Below are 25,564 nucleotides of genomic sequence, written 5' to 3'. Positions count from 1 at the left end.
TCTGTGTCCAGACTGGAAACTTAGTATATGTTTGAGGAAAAGAGTTTTCAAACTAAAGAAAAACGTTTAATTCACATGAGCAGCTTATCAGCCACGCTCCCATACCAAGAAATAGCACGATTTTGCTGACCGTAATGCTGCAGGGTATTCTCTAATGGATTTTCCCCATTATTCCATTTAGACAAAAATAAACAAATTAAACATTTGACAAGGACTTAGAAGTTTCCTTCTTGTTAGAAAAGAAGTTAAGAAGAAGAAGAATTAACTTGTGTGGAATTGGCCTGCAGGACCAAAGCAAAGCAAAACACAGACAAAAATTCAGTTCTTACCTCTTCCTAAGAGACTGCCCTAAATCTTGTTGGTTTGCCACAATTTGCATTAACCTAACTTTAACCATACGCACAGGGGTGGGTTTCAGCAATAGATACCCACTGAGGGAAAAGAGGCACAGAGCCCATGTATGCCACATCTCTCAACAAGCTGAAGAGCTAAGCAGTGGGAAAGGCAAAGGCCAGCAGACAAGACTTCAGACAGGGCTTTAATATGCATTTGTAGATTTGTTTTGTCAGATGGTGCCTTATCTCTATCATTGCTACTTATTTATTTATTTTTACAATTAAGTGATGTTATCCATTGGTGACTCAACACTACAGGAGGTCTTTATTTATTTATTTATTAATGTATGCTCTCCATTGAACCAAGTCAAAAACATCACTGTGCCTATATTAATCAACTTATTTATTTTTTCTATGGCTAAATCTGATGGTCACGACTGTCCTCCTTCTCCTTTCAAAAGCCAATCTTTAGATAAAAATGATGTTATTAAGAAGCTGGTTATTTTTTTATTTTCAGGAACACTTTATTCCAGCGTTTACTCACAAATTGAAAAGATAATTATATGCTGTTCTGCTGAGTGTTATATACTATAATGCTGTCTTTTAATCTTTTAAAAAATGCCAATTTGTATTTTAGTGTTCTTTTTATGTTGTACTGCACACAATACTCAGCACTGTCATTTTTACAAAAGGTCTTTCTTATCTGTGTCAAAACTAAATTGAAATTCAGTATTTAAAGGCTGTTAACCTGAACCAATAGTCTGCCAGAAACATGTTGATAAAGTGCTTCAAAAGAACATTCCAATCACTTTTGAAATGAAATTCATATTAACAAGATTATGAAATGACAGATAAAAATAGCCTACTGACACAATTAGAAACATCAGACACTAAGTACATATTTTTTCTAGTGGTGATACTGCAGCTTGTCATAAATGCAGTCCAACCAAATACCTTTACAAGATTTCAGTATAATTATGAGTAACTTGAAAACTATTTAAGAGGACAGAGGAGTGGGAAAAATTCTGGAAATTGTAATAATCTAAGTATATGAATCATGAAAACTATACTACTAATTTTTTCAAGCAGAAAAGTTGAGTTTCAACAGAGTTTCCACGAGTAACTATCTGTGCAATAATATCATAATACAAATCCCTGACATCTAAGATTTTCTTCTACCCAAATCTTGTTCAAAGCTGCCAAAGCCATTGGACCATATTTAGACTTTATTTTATACCTATGCATTATGAAATGTGGCACTGCTTTCAAACTCAAGCTTCTCTTAAGTCTTTGAAGATTAAGGAGATGAACGCTTTAAGCCCTTATATAGGCATAAACATTCAGGTTGATGTTGCAAGCCTAGATATCACTGTGTTGATCAAATTTAGTCTGCACTCATATATTTAATTATGCCCTGCAGTGATGTCATATAACCACTGTCAGCACAAACAAGTAGCTCGAGCTCATTCCTACCAAAATCTGATGCCACGTATCTAACTGTAGAAGTCTGGGCTGTAACTACTCTCAGAGCGGTTCACCTGTGGAGACATTAGTGGGAATAATGGAGCCAAGTGAAATTTCCCCTACTTTCACGCTTGAACTTCCTGAAACTTCAGAAACACATGTTCTGTAACTGTTCATGCAGAATTCAGTGTCCCCAGGTCAAGCCCATACTGGGGACTGTGCAGGTACAGAAAGAATAAGCATACAAACAGTTAAAAGTTGGAGAAGTCCTGATTTAAAAGTATGACCTCCCTGAGCTGAGAATAGAATAAATAGGACAGTAATAATAACTTTATTTAATCCACACAAATATCTACAAGCAGCTCCAACTGATGTCTACAGGACTGCAAACACCAAAGGCATCCAAACAAAATAGAAAAAAATAAACAATATAAAAGTGTCCCTTTATGTAAAGTCTCAACATTTTTGTTTTTATACCTTGAGATGCCAAAGGCTGACAGGATAATTTCTGACATTCCAGATCACTCAGATGCACTCCTACCAGTCCCGAAGCACATTCACCTTCTTAACAATACTCAATTGTGGCCTATCCAACATATAATGAATTAGTTTTCTATATTTAGAATTAAAATTAGAGCATATATCACAAATTGCTCACAGAAATAAAGGAGCAAACTATCACAAACATATCATGATACATGGAAGAAGTCCCATTTTTTCACGCTACATAATAGTTGAGCCTTAAAATGGTGCTTCCTTCAACTTTTTTTCATCCAACAGAAAACGAAATAAGGAAATCAAACTCACGATTGGTATGAACTGTAAGAATTTTGTTGCAGCTCCTACCTAAACATCGTCTTTCTTAGATTTTCTTTTTGTTACCAGGTATCTCTTCCAATATTTGCCCACAATATTCCTGTACTGTCAGTGCAGTATGTGTAATCTATTTCAAAGACACAAAAGATTATTTTTTTTTCTAATGACGTTACTTGTTACACAATGCAACAAGAATTTGCACCAACAGTTAAGCAAAATTTAATCAGGCATGCTTCATGGAAAAGCATAACATATGTTTCTATGCTAGCAAATTAAGGGTCATTTGATCTTCTATTTTGTGGTGTAAGGTAATAACTTACGCATAATATGAAGGAATTCTCTTCTCATGCATATTATAGATATTTTTTTTTTGTTACCTAGGAGTATTATTTGCCCCTGTTTCTCTACTTATCATTTTCTAAAAAACTGAATACTATTTCCAGAGCCTGGAAATAACGCTAGATGAGGTAATATTTCAGTGCACTATGACAATGCCAGATTTTAATGCTGCGCGACATACCACAAGTAGTATAAAACAAAATATGAAAATTTGACCTTTTTGCTATAAACTCAAGAAGGTTTTTTAGTTGAGCCATGAAGATGATCAGTTTGGAAACAAAAGTCCATACAACAAATAACCTGGTGTATGATCTATCGCAAGTCCTTTCTCACTGAAGCCCAAGTGAACAAAAGGTACTAACTTTACATAGAATAGCTTATTGATTCATTTTTAAGTAACATATGTAAAAGTGTTTTATTTATTTGTGATTTCAGGCTATCCTATTCATGAATAAATTTCCAAGTAAAATTTGAGATAAATTTCTGCGTATGTTTTAGACCAAAATTCCATATAACCCTGATCATGAATAACACTGTATCACTATACTTGAAGTACTGTGTATGAGCTCCCATTTATGTGTGAACAGTTTAAATCTGTTTGTGAATCTAACTTATATTCTAGCGCTTCTTAATACTGATATACTTCAATGTAATGAATGTAAAGATTTTCATTTTATCATGAATGCATCCCATATACATCAATAAATAATAACACATACTGCACATCTGGTAGTCTAAACAGGAAAGTCATAAATGATAAATCCTGGAGAAAGAAAATTGGCAGTTGCTCTATGTGAGTCTCGTTTAAAATAAAATAAAAAAACATATTAAAAACCAACACAGAATTTATACATTCATTATCTAAATTATTGCAATTCGATGTGGAAGATGGAATAGCAATATATCACAGAAATGTTTTATAAGTAAGACTCCAGTGGTATTTTATGAGTGTTATTCTGATGAATATGTATGTTCACACCATCAAAAACATCAACAGTCACTGCATATTTGAACAGCGTATGGATGGGTTTTGGGATACCACAAATTCCTCAGAGTATATCTCATGTCATAACATATATATATATTATGTATATATATGTTAAGCGACCTTGTAGGAAGCATTTAGCTGATAGAAGTTTCTACACCCAGTATGATTAAAAAATTTGTAAAAGATAGGTCTGGGTGTTAAAGAATAATTTTAATTTCACTTCTACATGAAAAGTTTATATTACCTGCTATTTTCTTCAACATCTCAGAGAACAGCTTTGCTATTCTTGAGTATTTATATGCATAATGTACTCTGAACATGCACTCTTATGTCCTTCATTAACTATGGGGTGCACCCTCTATGGGGCACTCAAATCAGCTGTGATCTGCAAAACTCTTCTTCCAGAATATATTTTCCCTGCAACTCAGAGAACAATTTAAGTAACAAAGAACAGCTAGTCTGGATGTGGGGATACTTGTTTTCATATTCTTTTTAAAGAAAAATAATTTATTTTCAAACTATTCAGGATTAAATATTTCATACATCAATTTATATAAATGCAAAACATTATTTTTGGACTTACATATGGACCTATGAATCAAATCACTTAACTGTTAGAGACTCAATATAAGAATTAACCTATAGTGGAAGGGAGTTATATGAGTGCTTAATTATGTTTTCAATTAAGAAAAGAAGGTTTACTGGCAATTCCCTGTATCTCCCTACTCTCTAAACTGATCTCTGGAAAAGGATTAACACCATAATAAAAAGAAAATATCCTTTTACTTTTCACAGAATCACAGAATGGCCAGGGCTGGAAGGGACCTCAAGGATCATGAATCTCCAACCCCCCTGCCACATGCAGGGCCACCAATCTCCACATTTAATACTAGACCAGGCTGCCCAGGGCCCCATCCAATCTGGCCTTGAACATCTCCAGGGACGGGGCATCCACAACCTCTCTGGACAGCCTGTTCCAGCACCTCACCACTCGCTCTGTAAAGAATTTCTCCCTGACATCCAACCTAAATCTTCTCTCCCTCAGTTTAAAATCATTTCCCCTTGTCCTGCTGTTATCTACTCTTTCAAAGAGTTGATTCTCCAGGCTGAACAAGCCCAACTCCCTCAGCCTGTCTTTGCAGGGGAGGTGCTCCAGACCCCTGATCATCTTCGTGGCTCTCCTCTGGACCCTCTCCAACAGCTCCCTGTCTCTCTTGTACTGGGGGCTCCAGACCTGGACACAGTACTCCAGATGGGGCCTCACAAGAGCAGAGTGGAGGAAGACAATCACCCTGTCCCTGATGGCCCCTCTTTTCCACTCATGCCAAATAAAAAGCATCTGCTAACAGCTTTCTTAAATGTAACAGCAGATGAAATAGTGCCTGTAGGTGGACAAAAGAAAGAAAAAAAAAAAAAGCAAAAAAAAAAAAAAAGCAGAGCTTTTTATTTGTTTTCCTACCTCAGAAATCATTCTTAAATGAAAACTTTGAAGTTTATAGATATCTGCTGAATCATTAACCTGCCTGAGCAACAAAGAATGCTTATCAAGCAGCCATTTACTCTCACAGCAAGGGCCTGGGAGCATAGGAAGGGGAGAATTGCCAGTAGGCTCCTGAATTCAGCAATGCACTGACACTTCCCTAGGCTAAAAAAAAATACATGTTCTTAAGTCTCACAAATCATGTCTCCCCAGGGTTACTTCTAAAGATGTTACTTCTTGGACAGTGTGAAAAGCAAAAGATGATGATCTGAGTAATGTCTTGTGTGTGCATTTTAACCACCAACCAGTAACCATCCCACCTTCTACCAAATTTTTCAGAAAGCAATTTATTTATTTATTTATTGTTCAGATGGTAAAATTATTTTGATTTAAACCAATGCACTAACTTACTAAATAGGTAAATATCATACCATACATAGATTTTGGCAAACAACCCAAAAGGCTTGAGCACACCCATAGATCTCCTTAGCAGATGGATGTATTCTGCAGGGAATTCTACATTCCACTCCTCCTTTGAACTTGGAAAATTTTGAATACAGTGCAATAACATGAAGTCTTTGTAAAGAGATTTGTAAATATCAATGAACTATTTACTCTGTAGGCACTACTAGAGTATTATGATTCTCTTCTGTGGGAAAAGTACTAAGCCTCCAGGAAAGAAAGTCAGTCTCCAAGAGCTAGTGAATTATGTGAACTGAATGTAAAATGTGGATTCCTCCCAACTCCAAATGCCTGGTCCTTATTGGATTCAATTCATCTTCAATAAAAATAACAGAAATAAGGGGGAGAAAAGCCCCTCTGTAATACAGTTTGCAATCTCAATATCATACTTACTGTTTTCATTGCTAATGACTGTTCAGAGCTGCACATGTACCTTACTTTATTTGACAAAACAGAAATGTATCTCAGGCTCCTCTGTTCTTCAAAAGGATTTGTTGTCAGAATATGTAAAAGTGATATTTGTATTTTTTAGGAATAACAAGAGTTTATTGTTTTTTCTTTAGTAATATATGACTGCTAGTTAAATTTAGGTTTTCCAATTTCCTTGAACTATTATTGAGAAGCCTGAAATTACTGCAGATTACAAAAAAGATATAGCAAAATGAAATTAGAGCTAAAACGTTATGTTGATGCTGGATAGATAAACAAAGAAGGAATACTCAAGAGTACAACAGGAATCAATCAGAAAAATGATCAAGAGAGTAATCGATGTCTCTGAATATTAATCCTTGATGGAGATGTTACAAACAAAATAATATCTAGATTAGTTATCAAAATTCTACTCACCGTATTCTCCTATTAAGTTTATCATGGAACTGAATTTCAGAGGACTCCAAAGAGCTGTTGCTCCAAGTCTGTTTTTTTTATTTCATTATTCTATTTAATTGTGTGCACTGTAATTTAATTTAGTGTAATGCTGCCTCTATTGTGGCAAAGCAAAATTCCTCATAATAGTAACCCATTAAAATATATTAAAAGTATTTATCACGGTCCTCAAGAGTACGGATAACATTATGCACGGAAAACTGGGATTGAACATAATTGCTGCCAATAATTCAAAGTAGTTCTTTTGCATTTATCTATACATAAAACAGAAAGAACAGTAATTATATTAAAAAAAAAAAAAAAATCAAACCTTGTCTTTATGAAGCCTCAGGCAGATAAATACAATACTTTGGAATACAAATGCCTGCTCTGAAAAAGTATGGATCAGGAAAAAACATCAGCATGAGTAGACCTACAGTCCCCTAAATTGCTATAAGTCACTGAGTTAATTTACTTATCATAGAATCATAGAATCATAGAATGGCTTACGTAGAAAAGGACTTCAAAGATCATCTAGTTTCAACCTTGCCATGGGCAGGTTCACCAACCACTAGAACAGAATTTAGAAGAGAACCAATAGATCTGAAGCATTATCGTAAGACTTTGGTCCTTGGAAGCATTCTAATTTATAAGAAAGTGTTCCACCAGGGAGGTGGTGGAGTCACCGTCCCTGGCAGTGTTCAAGACGCGTCTGGATGACGTGCTGCGTGATATGGTTTAGTACTAGTGGTGGCAATGGTGATGAGGAGACGGTTGGACTGGATGATCTTATAGGTCGTTTCCAACCTTGTGATTCTTGTGATTCTTGTGATTCACCATTTTGAAAACAGTAATTAAGTGTTTCAAAAATCCTGTCAGAGTTCTAATTGTTGTAACATTAGATGTGAGGAAGGAGATGAAGACTTAATACCACCACTATGCTGCAGAACTTGGATATTTCAGCATCTCTTCAAAGGCTGATGTAACTCTCAATGAGAACAATGTACTTTTCTTAACTCTCAGACTTACAGTCTGCAGTTTTTTAACACAAGGTTAAATTGCCCATTTTGAAAATGGCATCACTAATTTCATGGAAGTATCATAGCATTCCATGAATCAAGTTAGCAGGAAGTGTTTAAATTGATATAGCTGGTTGAATCTCTACAGTCATTCTAACATGTTACTCTTTAGACTCCTCAGTCTCAAAATGAAAGGATTTTAAGCTTGTATTTGATTTTTTTTTTCTCACTCAGCAAAATACTAAAAATGGTTTACTGCCACCAGCTTTAATAGTAGAGGACAAGCACCTCTGGGACACTGAGAGTGTTAGTGGAGATAATACTGATTTTAAGAGTCAAAAGAGATAAATAAAGCAATTTTTAATCTAAACGACAAAAATTTTGAGACCTATTGAGTGCCTCAATTTTCTGATTTTTTTAGTCTACCTTTGGGTATAACCAACATATGCACTTTACTTTTTCATCAGTAATCAATGCATATGAAAGCTAAGTTTATATCATAATCTCTATTTTTTTGTGTGCCATTTTTTTCAATTTAAAATCAAAACCTGCATTTTAATTTTCCTTATATGCAGAAGCATAAGTCTTTGCTATACTTCCACATCATTTCATTAAAAACAAACAAACAAAAAACCACCAAAACTGAGCACTTCAGGAAGTTCAGAAGCTCAGTTCAGTTTCCTCTAATAAACACATAAACTTGTGCAAATTGTTTGGTATTTTAAACTTTTTTTAAGAAATCAGAGACAAATAAATTATAGATTGAATGAGCTGGTTTCCAAAATTTAGTGCCTAAAATTTGTAACCCACAATTTGTCTCTTGGAGACAAAAAGGCTATAAAGTTTTGCATTTATCCATTCAACAGTGAAAAATGAGGAAATGAACATTTTTCATGTAAATGCCCCTTCCATGTAAGTTTGAGTGAACTCATTCTGTAAATATGTGTAAGCTTCAGTAGAGAAAAAGCCAAAATTAGGACTGTTGAGAAGGTGTCATATGAAAGCTTTCTAAGGACCAGTAAGCTTTGGAAATGGCTGATGCTGGTGGACCTGTCAGAACTGTCTGAGAGTACCAAAAGGCTGGTGAGAACCAGCACACACTGGCATCTGCAAGGTATAAATCTGCTTATATCCAAGATAGCTGCTATATACAGACAAAGGTTATGGGATTCTATATGCATCTTATAAACTAAAGGAATGTCTGAGCAACTTTCTGAACACCTATGTATTTGCTAGTATGACCTTTTACTTTCTGAATAGATAACTAGATTTGGCCTCCAAAACTTTGCTTTAACCAAGTAATTGTGAGCAAGTGTGCAAATCAAATGTGAGACTGAATAAGCGATGTGCTGTTAGACTAGCTGCCTACTATTAGTAAAATCAGCATAAAGAATAAAAGGTGTTTCAAAGAAAATTGTTTGTACTGGAGAGGTGGAGAGATTTTGGAAAGGAAAAACGTGCAGCAGCAGAAGCTGTGTGCTGCTGTTACTCCTGCTCATATCATGAATGCATGCCAAAGGCCTAATCCTGCTTTTGGTCATAAACCCACTTGTGAGGTATAACGGCTGTAAGCTCTAAGGTATCATGGCTGTAGAGATAACTATTCAAAGTCAATAATACTATTACATACAGCAAAGGAAAATCTAGCAGAAAAAGATTAATTGGGTGAGCACCAATTAGTGATTTAAAACTAGTTATTGATGCTTCTGGATGTGAGCCATTTTTCTAAATCCAATGTCACACATTGTTCTGTATTTCCCTTGGAGATTTTGTAGTAAAAGATGATAAAGGAGCAATTCAATGAAACAGAAAGATCCTACCTAATAACAAACATTTCAGGGATTTTGCATAAAGTCTAGACCAGAACTCAAAGCAGGCTGGAAGCAAGCCTGCAGTTTCTGTTTTAAGGAACCAAAGCAGATATTTTAAAGAAATACTCAATTTTTTTTATCTCCAACTATACTGTGGAGTATGCTATATACTATGCTGAAATCTCAAGATGACACACAGGGCTGAACTACCACAGCCATTAACTAGAGTGAATTACCACATTGGTATGAGTGGAATGCCACCAGCATAAAACCTTGTGCAAAAGACAAGGTGATATTTTTTTTTTCTTAAACTTTCTAGGGTCCTTCAAAATTATTCTTGCTCAAAATAGGGCCACTTTCATTTGGAATGAAATATGACACAAGTAACTATACTGCGAAAACGTAAATGATCATTACAGACACTGTGTTCATGGGAGACTTGATCTAACGAAAATATATATTGCAGTTCAGACCCCAAAGTTATTGGGCGCTATATAAGAAACATTACATATGTGAAGTTAACCCTGTAAGATATTTAAACCCATATTTAAAGACTGCAGGACTGCAGGCAGGACACTGCACTGAACAGACCCAGGATCCACTGCCAATTCTCCCATATCTACAAGATCTTTTAAAAGTTATTATACAGCTGTTAAAAACCTTAATAAAGATGATATACTTCTCGTTGAACCCAAATAGGTTCTCTGTGAGCTCAGTTCTCAGTTCTTTGCAGTTGCCAACAGGGTCTTAACACCTAAATTTTTGAAAAAGAGAAGCTCATGCAAGAAATCCTGTATAACAGGACAAACTGCTGTCCAGTGGTACCAGAGCCTCCTTGGAAGACACTTAATTCACAGAGAGGAAGACAGTTGCAGTGCATTAAGTCTTCCGTAATTCAACTTTTTTGCTTTATTAACTATTGTAAGTAACAACTGAAACTTGAAGAAGAAAGTCAAATGTTCATTCAGTAGTAGGCAAACACTGAGTCACGGAAGAACAGTTGATGTGAGTTTTCAAAGCTGCAAGTTTGTTCTCCAATTCTGTATGATTTATAGTAAAGAAACAGGAATCTAGTAAAAAGGGCTAAGTTGCACACGTGATTTCTGAGCCATAAATGGCTGCTGGTGGGCATCTGGGGATGCAGGCATGGGCAGAAACTCAAAACTAGCTTTTGGTTCATGTTACAAGCAGCACTAAAGCTTTAAACTGAAGTGGCAGGTTTGAAAAAATAGTGCAACCCCTTGGACTATGCTTTCTCCCGAGAAAAGTTCTTATTTGTATCTGTTTTCAGGTACCTTGCACAAGAAACAGAAGTATTTAAGAAGATGCTACATTTTTTCCTGCTTCTTTTAAAGAAATTCTATGCTCTTTCTGTTACAGCATATTTTAAAAATCTATTTCATCTCACAGCATACATTTTTATGTTTGTTTGTTTTTTTTTTTAACTTTTTTATGGCATAGAGGAAAGCATTCACTGTATGGCTGAAAAGGAGCCAATGTGCATCAAAGTATGAAATAAATAAATTCATTCCACTTGTAATGAGATTTCTCTTCAGTTTAGTTTGATTACCTTTACTATTGTGTCCAATGCTATTTGGAAAAAAGAGACAAAGACAGGGAAAAGAATCAAAAGCCAAGCAATTTTACCTGTTCTGAAGAATATCTTTGCATATTTACAATACAGTAATACTACAGTAACGACAAACTGTAATGGCATTGTATCAGTTATCAAGGTGATGAGAGTTGATCCTGTCCAAAGATCACACTGGAAACTGGCTATGCTCTTACAATGGGCACAACTCTCAACGACCAAGACTATGCTCATCACGTTAAACAATAATATACCTGTGATTTAGAAATAAATTGAGTTATTCCACTAACAAGTATTTCAAGGTTTAGCTACAGTCAACATTGAAAGTACAAATCAAAGGAAGAAGAAGCAAAAGTTCAGCATCATCTTTTATTGTGCCTAGAGGTGATGTGGCATCTTGTGATGTTTTTTCTGCCAGAACTCTGTAGTATCATTCCTCTTGGGTTGTGTCTGTTATAGAAAAATAGACTTCTGCTGAGCCAGTGGCACTAGCTTAAGCACAAAGATTTAGGGTCTCACATTAGCCACAGCAATCTAGAAGAATCACTGCAGTTTTCATTATATCTGCAGCAATGTTCTGCAAAACTGCTGCAGCTATTTTGGGGCATCTCTTCAGAAATTTCTAACACAACTTTCTGAGAGATGTATATAAGCTTGGTGGAGTTGCAGATATTATTCATGTTAATTAACCTGCATTGCCTTTTCAAACTAACTCGCCCTTTTCATGCACTGTAGACACAGTGCATGAGCAAAGGACTCAAGTCACCCTCATCAATAGTGTAAAGCTTGGAAAGGAAACAGCCCCAGTTCTTTAACCTCTGAAATGTACACACAGATTTCTTTTTTAAGAATAAGGAAATTCTGAAAATGAAATAAATCTCCTTTAATAAAAGGTTTCCAAAATTAGAAAGTGTACCTCCACAAACTGGTGTATCACTTCTTTTTGAGCACTAAGTAAGGATTTTGGGTGTAAATTTATTTAATCTTTTCCATCAAGAATATTACTGACACTCAGCTTCTGTTGCTCTGATGCAGCTGAGCAGCCAGCTTACCAGAGGAGAAAAGCCTGCATGTGGGCAGTCTGCCTGGGAGCTGGTTCCGCCTTTGGCATACCATGGAGAGTCTTAAGGATGTTCTAGTTTACAGGGAGAAATTACACAGATTTTTTCTGAAAATTCTTTCAGAAGGAAAAATCAGTAAACAAACAAACAAAAAAGCCGTGTAAATGAGGCTAGCTTGTTTCATGGCAAGAAAACTGTTTTAATCAGAGTAAGTTTCATTTTCCATAGAATGACAGAATCGTAGAATTGCTCAGGTTGGAAAAGACCTTTAAGATCACCAAGTCCAACTGCAACCTAACCATACTACCCTAACAACCCTCCACTAAATCATGTCCCTGAGCACCACATCCAAATGTGTTTCTAGACATATCCAGGGATGGTGATTCAACCACCTCCCTGGGGAGCCTATTCCAGTGCTTAACAATGCTGTGTAAAGAAGCTTTCCCTAAACCTTCCCTGGCGCAACTTGAGGCCATTTCCCCTTGTCCTGTCACCTGTCACCAGTGAGAAGACACCAACCCCACTCTTCCTGCTATCACCTTCCAGGTATTTGAAGAGAGCAATAAGGTCTCCTCTCAGAGTCCTTTTCCCCACACTAAACAGCCCCAGTTCCTTCAGTCTCTCCTCGTAGGGCATATTCTCCAAGCCTTTCACAAGCCTTGTTGCCCTTCTTTGGACCTGCTTCAGCACCTCAATGTCCTTTCTGTATTATGTATGTATGTATGTGACACAGCAATTTAGGCCATTATTTATGCCCACAGTTAAATGTATTTTCTGTAAGATTTACCAGGTTCTCAACCAAAAATATCCTCTCTTAAATGCTAATTGCTATTATTATCCAGCCCATGGACGTTCTCAGTGTCTTTTCCTAGGAACCAGCAACAATGATGTATCCAGATCAGATAATTCCTGTCTGTCACTGTAATTGCAAGAGGTTAATTTTCTTTTCAGTCAGTGATGTGTAAATTGGATTCAGATAACAGTTGCTTATGAGGCCTTCTCTATAGAAGTTGCTTCCACCACTACCATATTTAACAGTTTTACTACAGAAGTTCACATTTTACACCTTTCTCAAATGAATGACGTTCAATGAAGTTCACATTTAACTTCATATGGCTTTTTAGTCCTAAATACTGTATGAAGAGGAGAAAAGAATAACAACTGAGTTTTGTTTCTGATGACATACTCATGAAGTGAATACAATAACTGCCATGATGGCACTGTTTGTTACAATAAGATTTAAAGAGCGTGATAAGAAGAGTTGACCAATCTCAAAATCAGAGGACTTCATCTATTTATGTGCTTAAACCTCTTTATCTAGTAACAAGCGCTTCACACTTCTCTGTCTGGGCAATTGCTGCCTTTGGCAATAATGATCTGAGTGGGTGGCTGAGAATGGAGCTGGCAGACACAGTACAGATGCAAATTACTGTACTTAGCAGCACTCACATTCATTTGTCCAGGCAGTCATTTTCTATAATTCCAGAAGTAAGCCAGAAGTCATAAAATATTGTACTTGTCACTAACTAAAAATAAAATATGTTATGTAATCAGCATTTATTATCATAAAATATAGTGTTAAATAGATAATTGAAGTGTCAATATGCCCAATGTCATAAAGAAATCGCTGAAAAAAATGAAATACACTCTGTGTGCCTAGTTTGTCTTTTTGTGTTTTATTTTTAATATTGCCATTGGAGATCTCCTAATGCAAGTGTGACTGTTGATATTCATTACCAAGGCCAAATAATAACAACCATAAAGATGGTAAAATCCTGATTAGCTTTTCCTTCACTCTAGCAAGTTATTTCTTTCATTATTTTAGCTACTGAGATGAATTACAAACGTGACAGAAAGGAAAACCAAACAATGCACAGCATTACTAAAGGCTATCTACAGTTCACGGAAATTAACAGTCATTATTTCTGTGTTGACTGCAATGTTGCTGCTCCATAGCATATAAAGTAAGAGTCACAATACAATACGAACTTGCATATGTATTAAACTTCTTGATTGTACAAATAATTACTTGACGTGCAATACCCAGGCCACGATTTCAAATGCAGATTTTTTTCCTTTATCTACAGTGCATTTTTAAACATACATAAGTAAAATTTCACTTAATAATCTTTTTTTAAAACTATGCCCTGAATAAATATTCAACCTTTTAGAAAAGTGGCGTCCAAATAAACAATAAGAACAAGCCTAAAGAAACAAAGGAGAAAATCTATTTGTGTACATTGACATCACAGCAGCAATCTCAACAAGCTAAACTTTCTCAAGAGAAATAAGCTTTTCTCAGAACAAATTAACTTTATTTAAATAACAGCGGCAGTAACAGTAACTGTGGTCTTATATGATTATATGAGAAGACAGCAATTAAAGTAACGAGCTTTTGGAATCAGAATCTAGCTTAATTCTATTGAGTCATTAGTAAGAAAATTGCTAAGGCACAAATGTATCAACACTAACTGCAATCAGAATCCAGACAGTACCTTAGCTTTATCCCTCATGGAGCCTTTTCCCAGGATAGACATTTTTGCACCTGTTTCTTCTTGTAACCTCTTCAAGGAGTTCCCTCTTGGTCCAAGCAATTTCCCAACAAAATTGAACTAGAAAGTAAATAAGAAAACTATTTTAAAACAAGGAGCATTTAAAAAAAAAAAAAAAAATCACAAATCTTTATAAATGAGTTGCTTTAAGAGAAAAGTTTATTCTTATTTTTAAACAATACTACTACTTAATTCTAGGATTAATTCATATAAGTGTAAAGAATGGCGCTGTTTTCTCATGTACTTTGGAAAGGAACTATAAGCACTCATAGTTTATCTGAAACCCAGGATATTCATCTTTAGGAGAAAAATGGACAGCAGCTGCTTAGGTTTAGCAAAGTGCTAAACAAGATCTTGGCTTATTAGATGACATAGGTGAAACTAAGAAAATGAATATGTTCTTTCCTGCAATAGTCAGCTTTATTGGCAGAATAATGTATTTTGCAAAGCTAGAGCTTTTGATAGGTTTCTAAGAATTGATCTTAGAAACCTATCGATTTTAAAGTAAGTGTCGTTTCATGTATCGGTTTCAAATATCTGTTTTGCCAGTAACTGAACAAGTCACACAAACAGATCACTCCAGATAACCAGGCTCTTGTCTGAGGATTTGCAGAGCACTGGAATTTGTCTGATATGCTGCAAATACTTTTAAACAGTGTACAGTTCCTATGGCACATACATTGTTGTATTTTTTTTTCTGCACGAAGAAGAGAGATGTCTACTTGAAAATTCTTTGACAGAACACTAATTAAATAAGGCGTTAATGCTATGTCATCATAAAGTACCAAAGCATGGAAGCTATCAGGTGCTCTGCAATCGACAGTTTATTCAACTTAGTATGCGTTATGCTTTCCAAAATCTTTTTGGATATGACATGATGTCTTTGGAAATTGATGGAGAACTCTGGTCTGTCTTTCAATAAAGACTAAGCTCACCTGAGAATAAAGGTGTGCAATTGTATCTGCATGACAATAAGAATAGCAATCAAGGACACGCTGGTGTCAAAACTTAAGGAAGATCACAAATGATAGAACCACAGAATCATTTAAGTTGTAAAAGACCTTCATGACCACTGAATCCAACCATCAACCTGACCTACACAGTCCCATCACTAAACCAGTGATATGTCCACACATCTCTTAGATACCTCCAGGGATGAGGAATGCAGCGCATCCCTGGGCAGCTCACTGCAATGCTTGACCACACTCTCCATGAAGAAATTCTTCCTCATGTCCAATCTAGACCTCCCCTGGTACTCAGTGTGTGGGCGTTTTCTCATATCCTATCACTTGTCACTTACGTAAAGAAACTGACACCCTCCTTGCTGCAACTGTTGTAACTTCCTTCAAATATTGGTTAAACCATCGAAGAAAAAAGTATGTAATCTCAGGAAAAAATAAACACGTAAGACAAAATCAACTTCCACCTAAATTAACATCACCAATTTCAGTTAGATAAAATGCCTAGGGGGAAATAGCAAGTGGTACAGCTGTGGAGAAAAAGAACAAGCTTCGACGCTCAAAATAACATTTTTCAGGCTTGTGTGCTTGCAATTTGTTCCAACTTTCTCTATTGATTTAATAAAAGTCAGCAACTCTTTCAATAAATCCCATCCCTTTAAATCATCATGGTATCAGCAATACTAAGTCTGTACTAAAACTGTAGCTATGTATCTTCCAGGGCCAACTTTGCCTGAAAGAAGTTGCTCTCTTCAGATGGATTATTAAATTTCATATGCAAATAAGCCTAACGATGAGGAAGGAGTGGCAAAGATTGAATTTCAACTTTAATTTGAAACTACATACTAACCCTAGGACTCAATCTATAAAAGTAAGATTTCAAAAATGAAATCTCATGCGCGTGCAGGCTCATTAGAGAAGATTGAGCAAACAGCTGAGCTTTCTCTTCTCTGCAGGAAATACATGTGCAGGAAGGCGGTTAAAAGATGAAATCTTTTGTGCCACTTACACTTTACTAATCGGAGTAGAATCCGAGAGAATTTATGCTGCATTCCATTACTGTCTCTAGATATTAGGAAAAACATGCCTTTCAAAAGCTGAAAGTCTACGGCTGCCTAAGTTTGGGGTACAAGAGGTCCAGTCAAAGCTCAACAACATTTGCTCCGTGAACAGAATAAAACTATTAAAATAGAGCTTATGAAGATTTATGTTGAACATTTATACCAAGTACTTTATAAACTACCTAATAATTACCTTGAAATATTGCTGCAAAGGAGCAGTATGGCCAGCATAAACTACATACAAAGTGGATTTTAATCACTTCACCGGAAATAAGTGGCTGGGGATTTTAATTCTATTGATTATGTAGCAGACAGACATTCACACTTCATCCACCTTCTACTCTGAAAAAAATATATCAGGAAGCATTCCATTACTTGCAACTGAAAAAATGAATTGCTGTTAGTTTGGTTGTGTCTGAAGTTGCAGAAAAGCTAGTGAACAGTATCAGAAATTCTACCACTGTCCTCAGTCTTCCCAGCATCATTAAGTTCTAGGGACACCAGCTATCCTTAGCATTAATCTGTAATCGTAAATCTGAAAACCCCTTCCAGTAAGACGTGCTACACATCAGCATTCTTTGTTTGCTTCGTGTTAAGCCCTGGAGAAGAGAATCCCTAAAACTAACAGCGTGTTGTCAAGCTGGAGCACAGCACAGGCAGTCTGTCTTCCAGTGTCAGCACTTATGCTGACATATCATGCACAGCATTTTTGAAATGCCAGATATTAATTATAACCTGTGCTGTTAAAAAACGTGTACATTAGTTCTTAAAATATATCCCATAGCATACAAACAATCTTGCGACAGTCTAAAGTGTACTATAGTATCTTTAGTTCACATATATTTTCACTGTCATACTTGAACTTATCCTCTCCAATTTGGACATGGGTTGTTTTTGATGTGACTTACCACATCAGCAAAATTGTTACAGAATTGAAAATAAACATGCAGACAAGCATTTATATTAACTTCTTGTGGTTTGGTTCTACATGTGATTTAACTCACAGCTACTTCTCTGAACTTAGAAGCTTCTTTCTTTGCTAAATGTGACTTTTGTAGATGTTTTTAAATCTTTCTTTTAAGGACAACAGATACAAGCACTGGTTGACTCTCTGATTGAACTGTGGGGCTTACCATTGGGATTCAGTGACCACAGGACTGGTTGTGAGGGTTGTGGCACCTACAGGGCCCGTCAGAAGAGTTAGAATAACCTCAGGGTCTGCCAAAAATGTCAGAACAACCTCAGGGCTCTTTGCAGGAACAACCACTGGGCCTGTAACAGCAGCCGGAGTGACTGTAGGGTTCACTGCAAGGGTTGGCAGAGCAACCACAGGAGCTGGAGTAACCACAGGATTTGTCATAGAAGTTGGAGCAGCCACAAGGCTCGCTGCATTGTCATCAGATCCAGAGGTATTCTCCTCTCCTTGAGGATGCTGAGTGTTGAACAGAGCTTGGTGGTCATAGGCCAGGTCCCAGCACATTCCTGTGCTTTGTGTTAGGATTGTCAGGGTGACAGCATACCTTTTCCAAATATTGTACTGTTTTTTTAGGATTCTGCAGGTGTTCATAAGTGATGTTCCAAGCCAGTAGGGTTGCCCACTGTTCTAAGCATCTGTTCATACTATGAACTACCCCTCCTAGGGGAAAACCTCTGGGTGATCAGCTTAAACAATTATTTAGTCTTAAACATAACCTGAAACACAGTCATAACACACAGCAATAGGAGCATGCTGGTTTGAATATCCCACAGATTTTCAGAATTCTCAAGAGCTATTGTAGCTAGCTCTTGAGCTCTATGGAAAGAGGAGAAGGTGAAAGGGAGGCTGAGGAACTCTATTTCATCCATAGCTGGGCTCCGTAAGCAGACAAAGCAAAGAGTGAAATTTCTAATACTAGCAATTGTATGGGTTCCAAAATTCAAAGTCAAGGCCACACAGCATAGGAAAACAAAAATATTAATCCAACCCCCAGAGGTGAAAAACAAGTCAGCAGAGAAAACAAGCAGCAGACGAGGTGCTAAACAATATAATTCCAAGTGAAAAATCTCAAAGAGCTCCATAAACAGACAAGAAATTAACACTGTGACAAGCAGTCATCAAACTACCACAGTATCCTGTATTAATGTGGTCCGATCAGATCTGCTGTCATCTCAACCCTTCAAGCCCCACACTGGATGCCAAGATGACTGCTGTGGTTTAACCCAGCAGATGGCTGAGCTTTAGTCCTTTACTCACTCCCTCCCCTCTATAGTGGGATGGGAGAAAGAATCAGAAAAAAACACAAAGTAGAACTCGTGTGCTGAGATAAAACTATTTACTAAGATAGAAAAAAGGAAAAGGATAAAAGTGATTATGTCTATGTCAGTCTGTCTATAGATATGAATGTATATAACAACTAATATACAAGCAATTGTATATCACCACCCCCAGCTAATGCCCTTGATCAGCAGAAGAAAAAGAGATGAAGTCCCACCCCTTCAAAAATCCTTCCTTGTGATGTCAGGTGGGATGGAATATCCTTTAGGCCAATTTAAGTCAGCTGTCCTCATCCTGTTCCCTCCCAGCTCCTTGGGCCCTTCCCAACAAGTGGCCCCGGCTCTCTACAACACTGCTTGGCTACAACTAGAAGCACTGGTGTATCGTAAACATAGTTTTCTCATAGAACCAAAACATGGCATTGTACCAAATACTCTGAAGAATACAATTCCATCCCAGCTGAAACTAAAACATATCTATTTTATATGATGTGGTGAATTCAAGGAGAAGTTTCTTTAGTATATGGCATATTAAAGCAAATTGTCCAGGACGTGAAACACAGTGGGTGTCTGAACTTTCAAGTAGGCATCCAAGGTAAATAGACACAGCTCCATTACTGCATTTGTGTTGTATAAAAACGGTGAAAAGAAAGTGAATTTGTACTGTAAAAAGCCTGTAGCTAATATTAGCATACTTGTTTCTTCACCGTTTTCCTGAACTAGGTATGAGATGCATATGCATACTATATCACAGAATCACAGAATCACAGAATCACAGAATCACCCGGGTTGGAAGGGACCTCAAGGATCATGTAGTTCCAACCCCCCTGCCTAGCAGGGCCACCAAACATACACATTTAGATCAGGTTGCCCAGGACCCCGTCCAACCTGGCCTTGAACACGTCCAAGGACGGGGCATCCACAACCTCCCTGGGCAGCCCGTTCCAGGGCCTAACCACTCTCCTCGTAAAGAACTTCCCCCTAACATCCAACCTAAATCTTCCCTCCTTCAACTTGGATCCATTTCCCCTAGTCCTGCTATTGTCAGCCCTTATGAAGAGTTTACTCCCCTCCTGGGTGTAGGTTCCCTTCAGGTATTGATAGGCTGCAATGAGGTCGCCCCGCAGCCTTCTCTTCTCCAGGCTGAACAAGCCCAACTCCCTCAGCCTGTCCTCATAGGGGAGGTGCTCTAGCCCCCTGATCATCTTAGTCGCCCTCCTCTGGACCCTTTCCAAAATCTCCATGTCTTTCTTGTACTGAGGGCTCCACACCTGGACACAGTACTCCAGATGGGGCCTCACAAGAGCCGAGTAGAGAGGGACAATCACTTCCCTGTCCCTGCTGACCACCCCTCTCCTGATGGAGCCCAGGATCCCATTTGCCTTTCGAGCTGCCAGAGCGCACTGCTGGCTCATGTTGAGTCTCTCGTCCATCAGGACCCCCAGGTCCTTCTCTGCCGAGCTGCTCTCAAGGACCACTCCTTCCAGCTTGTACGGGTGCCTGGGGTTCTTCCGGCCCAAATGCAAAACCTTGCACTTTGCCGTGTTGAACCTCATTAGGTTCACCCGAGCCCAGCTTTCCAGCCTGTCGAGGTCCCTCTGAATGGCATCCCTTCCTTCCACCGTATCAACCGCACCACTCAGCTTGGTGTCGTCAGCAAACTTGCTGAGGGTGCACTCAATTCCCTCATCGATGTCATTGATAAAGATGTTAAAGAGCACCGGTCCCAAGACAGACCCTTGGGGGACACCACTTGTTACCGGCCTCCACCTGGACATAGAGCCATTGACCATCACCCTCTGTCTGCGGCCTTTCAACCAATTGCTTATCCATCGGGTCGTCCACCCATCAAATCCACTTCCCTCCAATTTGGAGATGAGGATGTGGTGGGGGACCATGTCAAAGGCCTTGCTCAGGTCCAGGAAAATGACATCGGTCGCCTTCCCTTCGTCCACCAATGCCGTCACTCCATCATAGAAGGCCACAAGATTAGTTAGGCATGACCTTCCTTTGGTGAAGCCGTGCTGGCTGTCTCGGATCACATGCTCATTCTTTATGTGATCGAGCATGTTGTCCAGGAGGATCTGTTCCATGATTTTCCCAGGCACGGAGGTGAGACTCACCGGCCTGTAGTTCCCCGGGTCCTCCCTGCTCCCCTTCTTGTATATGGGAGTGACGTGACCCTTCCTCCAGTCGTCCGGGACCTCACCTGACAGCCACGACTTCTCAAATATGATGGAGAGCGGCTCGGCAACCACCTCAGCCAGCTCCTTCAGGACCCTGGGATGCACGCCATCCGGCCCCATAGACTTATATTCATTCAGTCTAAGGACTATAGTGAGCTAATAATGATAAAATACTAATACCTTCATATAGAAACTAGAAAATAAGTAACAATAATAGCAACAAGGCTTGAAGCCCTAGGTTTATGACAGATTCAGTAAAAACACATGGATTTTATTTTTCTTTTCTTTCTGTAGAAACAAGGGAATCTAACCAAACTTTTTTTTTAATTATCATTTTTATTCATTTATTATTATTATTTTTCAGTTATTTAGTTATTTTTAGTTATTTAGGAGACTAGCCAGCAGACTGAGAACCATCCAAGTAAGTTGCCCATGCCTTGCCCTGGCAGGGGTCTTGCCTTTGGTTCCTTGCACCGGAGCAGTCTCATTGACTTGGCAGCCACAAATACGGCTTGAGGAGCTACGCAAATAGCAGCTGTGACTTTCAGGACTACCTCATATTTTAATGCTCAAAAAAGCAATCAAACATTTAATCCTTTGGTTGTATACACAGGACTCTGTCAATAAGGGATAAGCATGGTTTTGAATAACCTAACCAATATCTAATGCTCAGTTTGCTTGTGAAAATCATGTTCAGAGCACTGCTTGTACAAGCCAAGGAATACTGTGAACATCCCTTGAAGTTGAGTCACAGGATCTGAGGTCTGGTGGAGTCTTCCAAAAGCATGAGGTACCATGGGCTGAGAAGAATCGCCCCTGCTGGAGTCACCATCATCGCAAGGATACTGAAAGTCAAGCACACTAAAACCATACCTACCTCCTCCCTACCTCTCTTCTGCACATGGTAACAAGAAAGCTGGTAATCAAATTGAGTGAACCATCATATAATTTGTTGTTATGTTATTATGTAAAGCTCTCAATAGCAGTTTTTTCAAAATTAAAAATCTGCGTTATTAGGTAAGATTTTGAGCACCTCAGGACAGCACAGATATAGGTATAACAAGTCTAATGTTACATTTACAGCATTACTATTTGAGCCTCAAATTTAATACAAGTGAAAAAAAATGAATGTTCACATTTAGAAGAACAATTGTTTGATGAAGCCCAAATACATCCCTACTAGAACACTATTTTATACATACCATTTAGATTGGAATTTACAAGCAGAAATGAGGAAAAAGTGTACCTGAGTGACTGCTTTTATTCTACACAGAATAAGAGTACAGAAAAGAAGCAAAGCCTAGATAAATAAGGAATGGTCAGACAAATGCTTCCCCTGTAAGATAAAGCAATACAAAACCCTGAACTGAGAGACTTCATATATATTTTTTTTAACCCTAGGAAATAGTGAAGTAGAAATAGTAATGACTTGAGCAACGCAAAATAGGTTTATTTCTTAGTATGCTTGATTCAACATTTGTTATCAGCTCATTTGTGGGGGGACAAAAAGCCTTTCCATATTCAGAATCACTTATTCTGACAAAAAAAAAATTAACTATTCAGGAAATAAATAAATAAATAAATAAATGAAAAGTTCCTATCTAAATTCAGTGCTGTGCTAAAGAAAAAGGGGAGGAGATAAAGGTATTATTAATTCCCGAGTGAAGGCTTACTGATTAAGACCTGCTTATAAACTAGGTTTATTCTTGTCCTATTCTAGGACTTCGGCTATTTCAGTCATTTTAGAATAGCATTTATTAAAGTGTACCTCACCTTTTGATATGCAGAAGGGACTTCCCTCTACATAAAGGCAGCACTAGAAGATTATGAAGGTAAATTTTGTTTCTCTCAACACCTTGTAAGTACATAAAGCTCAGCAGATTGTTCAGTGGACAAGTTTCTCTCATTCTTTATATGGTTGCTTACCTCAATACCCATTCAAAATCTAGTATTTTAGCTTTTCCAAAATGCAGCTAGCGCTCCCAATGAGAATGCAATATTACTTTTTATTCAAGCTCTGTAGTGTTTGCTGTCTCTGGAGGTGTGCTTACAAGAAACCTGTTTGGTAGGGTCAAATTGCAGGATTCTATTTTAGCCAGGAATGTCAGGAGACAGAAAGCAGCAGCAGCAGAAGAAAATGAGCATATTCCTTGATAGAGGCCCTGGAGACCTACTCTGAAGGAGATGTACTAATGCCTTCTCAGACTACTACACTACTTCAGTACAGAGGTCCCAGAGCCAAAGGAGAAGGTGCCCTCTTCTCAATAGTGCTTTGCACCTGATCTGTTTGTGTTGGCTTTGAGCAGACAGCTGATACTTGCTCACAGGGAGAAAGATGAACACAATATGAAATGCTCAAAGGAAAAACACAGCTTCTTGAAAACTCAGGGCCAAATTCATTTCTGATTTAAATCAACAGAATTGCCTCAAGAATAAATTAAATCCAAATAACAAAGCTAGACTCATTAAAGCTACCATGTCTAATGGATTTACCAAAAAAAATAAGCATTTTCATTATACATTTTTTTATCTTGAAAAGTGTTGAGAGTTCATATTTATAGTGTGTTTGAAGAAGATGGTGTAATATTTGCCTGGTGTAAAATTTGCCTATTTATGAGCTCAAAGTAAGCATCTAAGCCTACACTGAAAATGTATTTTTGGCATAGTTCCACAAAACAGATGGTCAGCAACTCTAGACAAACACCTTCCAGATACAAGTCCATACTGAGATAACAAAAATATTCCCTCACTCTTCATTGTAAGCAATTTTCAGTCAGAATTTGGTAACAAGTTCTGTCGTTAAATGAAGGAACTTAAAAGGGCCTTAGAATTAAAATAAATTATGTTTTAAAAAAAAACGTAGTTTGGTATTTGATGTGTCTTTATTCTGCAAAATGTGGTGGCTTTCCTAGCCAGAAAATCTGAATAGATACTTCTCTAATACATGAATTAGCAGTATGATCTATTATAATCCAGTAATTTGTCAGACACCCAAACATTTCATTATGTGTAAGTCTGTTTTTAACTTTGACAGGAGGTAGTTGAGAAGAAGCCAAGAAATCAATTAAAGTTCCGGATCTTTACTAATCTGCAATTAACAAGTTTAAGGAGTTTATGACTCAGTGCTACATGTCTCAGTGCAGCCACTTTTTATTATTTTAATTGCAGAGATCCCCAGAATTATACTAGGCACTGCACGGACACAGAAAGACCCTAAAGAGCTGTGAAGTATGCTAAATATGTATATACATATAAATCCAAAATAGATCTTGCTATATGTATTTAGCTACTACTGCTTATTTGGATGGTTAAGGTGCAACTGCAGAAATTACTGCCATTAAAGTCATTGGGTCTGGTTACAAAAGTGACACCTTCACTTGGTATTACTCAAGTGCAGCAAGATCAGGTTCTACTGACAAGACAGCACAGTTGCCTGCTTTTTCACCTCAATAATGTAAAAGATGTAATATTATATTTTATCTTTGGTTATTGCCTTCTGGCCCTATTTTGGCTGTATTTCAATAATGAAATACACTACAGATATTTCCTGATGCTGGTTTTCCAGCAAGAGCACTGGAGGAAGCTGAGGGCAGGCAGTGATGGATCTTATAGACACATGTTCATAAAGAGCCCATATGGACTGTTCTTTAGAGGAAAGCTGTTCAAAAAGAGTGGTATTTTTAGAAAAGGCAGAGTATGCTGAGTTAATAACGATTTTGCCCATTGCTTCAAAGCAAAGTCAGAAAATGCACTGAACAGTCATATTCTATTAAGGGCAAGGGGCATCTATGGAACAGAAAACCTCCCTTTTTACATTCATCTCATGTCTAGCACAGTCAATTTTTAATATTTAGAAATAAGTAAAATACAAAGTAAGATTGACTCATTTAAAGTATGTTATCTAAAATGGTATTCCTATGAATTGTAGCAATTCAGGCTGCAGAAGTTCACCACCAAGTTTTTTTCAAAACGCAGTTTGTTTGTACTGAGCATATGCACAGGTATGGAGCTAGGTACTAAGAACACAACACTTAAAAAGCTAACCAACATTTGGCTAAATGGACTTATTACTCCCACAAATGCACAATTTACCGGTCACAATAATAAACACCATCTGCTCTTTGCTAACTGACAGCAACCTACCAACCTTTTTCTAACGTACAAAACTTGGAACTTAAAAGGAAGAACTAATGGATCTGCATTGCAGTGGATTTTCAAGTGTATCAAGTGTATCATCTCTTACTGAGATGCCTGAATTCATATTAGCTGAAAGATTTCTCTTTGCCAGATGCTATATTTGCAAAGTTAGGTTCTAAGTCAACA

At 37.5% G+C, this 25,564-nt stretch overlaps 1 protein-coding gene across 1 annotated transcript in view; it reads right to left on the bottom strand.

Moving 5' to 3' along the window:
- KHDRBS2 (KH RNA binding domain containing, signal transduction associated 2) overlaps positions 1 to 25,564 on the bottom strand; it is a gene marked incomplete at both ends in the record, with an annotated part of 305,525 nt that overhangs the window by 177,732 nt on the left and 102,229 nt on the right. Inside the window, one exon of the mRNA XM_079532881.1 lies at positions 14,726 to 14,842. Coding sequence (XP_079389007.1) covers positions 14,726 to 14,842 — 117 coding nt within the window. The remainder of the gene's footprint in view (positions 1 to 14,725; positions 14,843 to 25,564) is intronic.

The sequence above is a fragment of the Tetrao urogallus genome (genome assembly GCF_951394365.1).
Source record: "Tetrao urogallus genome assembly, chromosome: 2".
Taxonomy (NCBI): domain Eukaryota; kingdom Metazoa; phylum Chordata; class Aves; order Galliformes; family Phasianidae; genus Tetrao; species Tetrao urogallus.
Note: the sequence above shows the minus strand (reverse complement) of the source record. Positions and strands in the feature narration are given on the sequence as shown.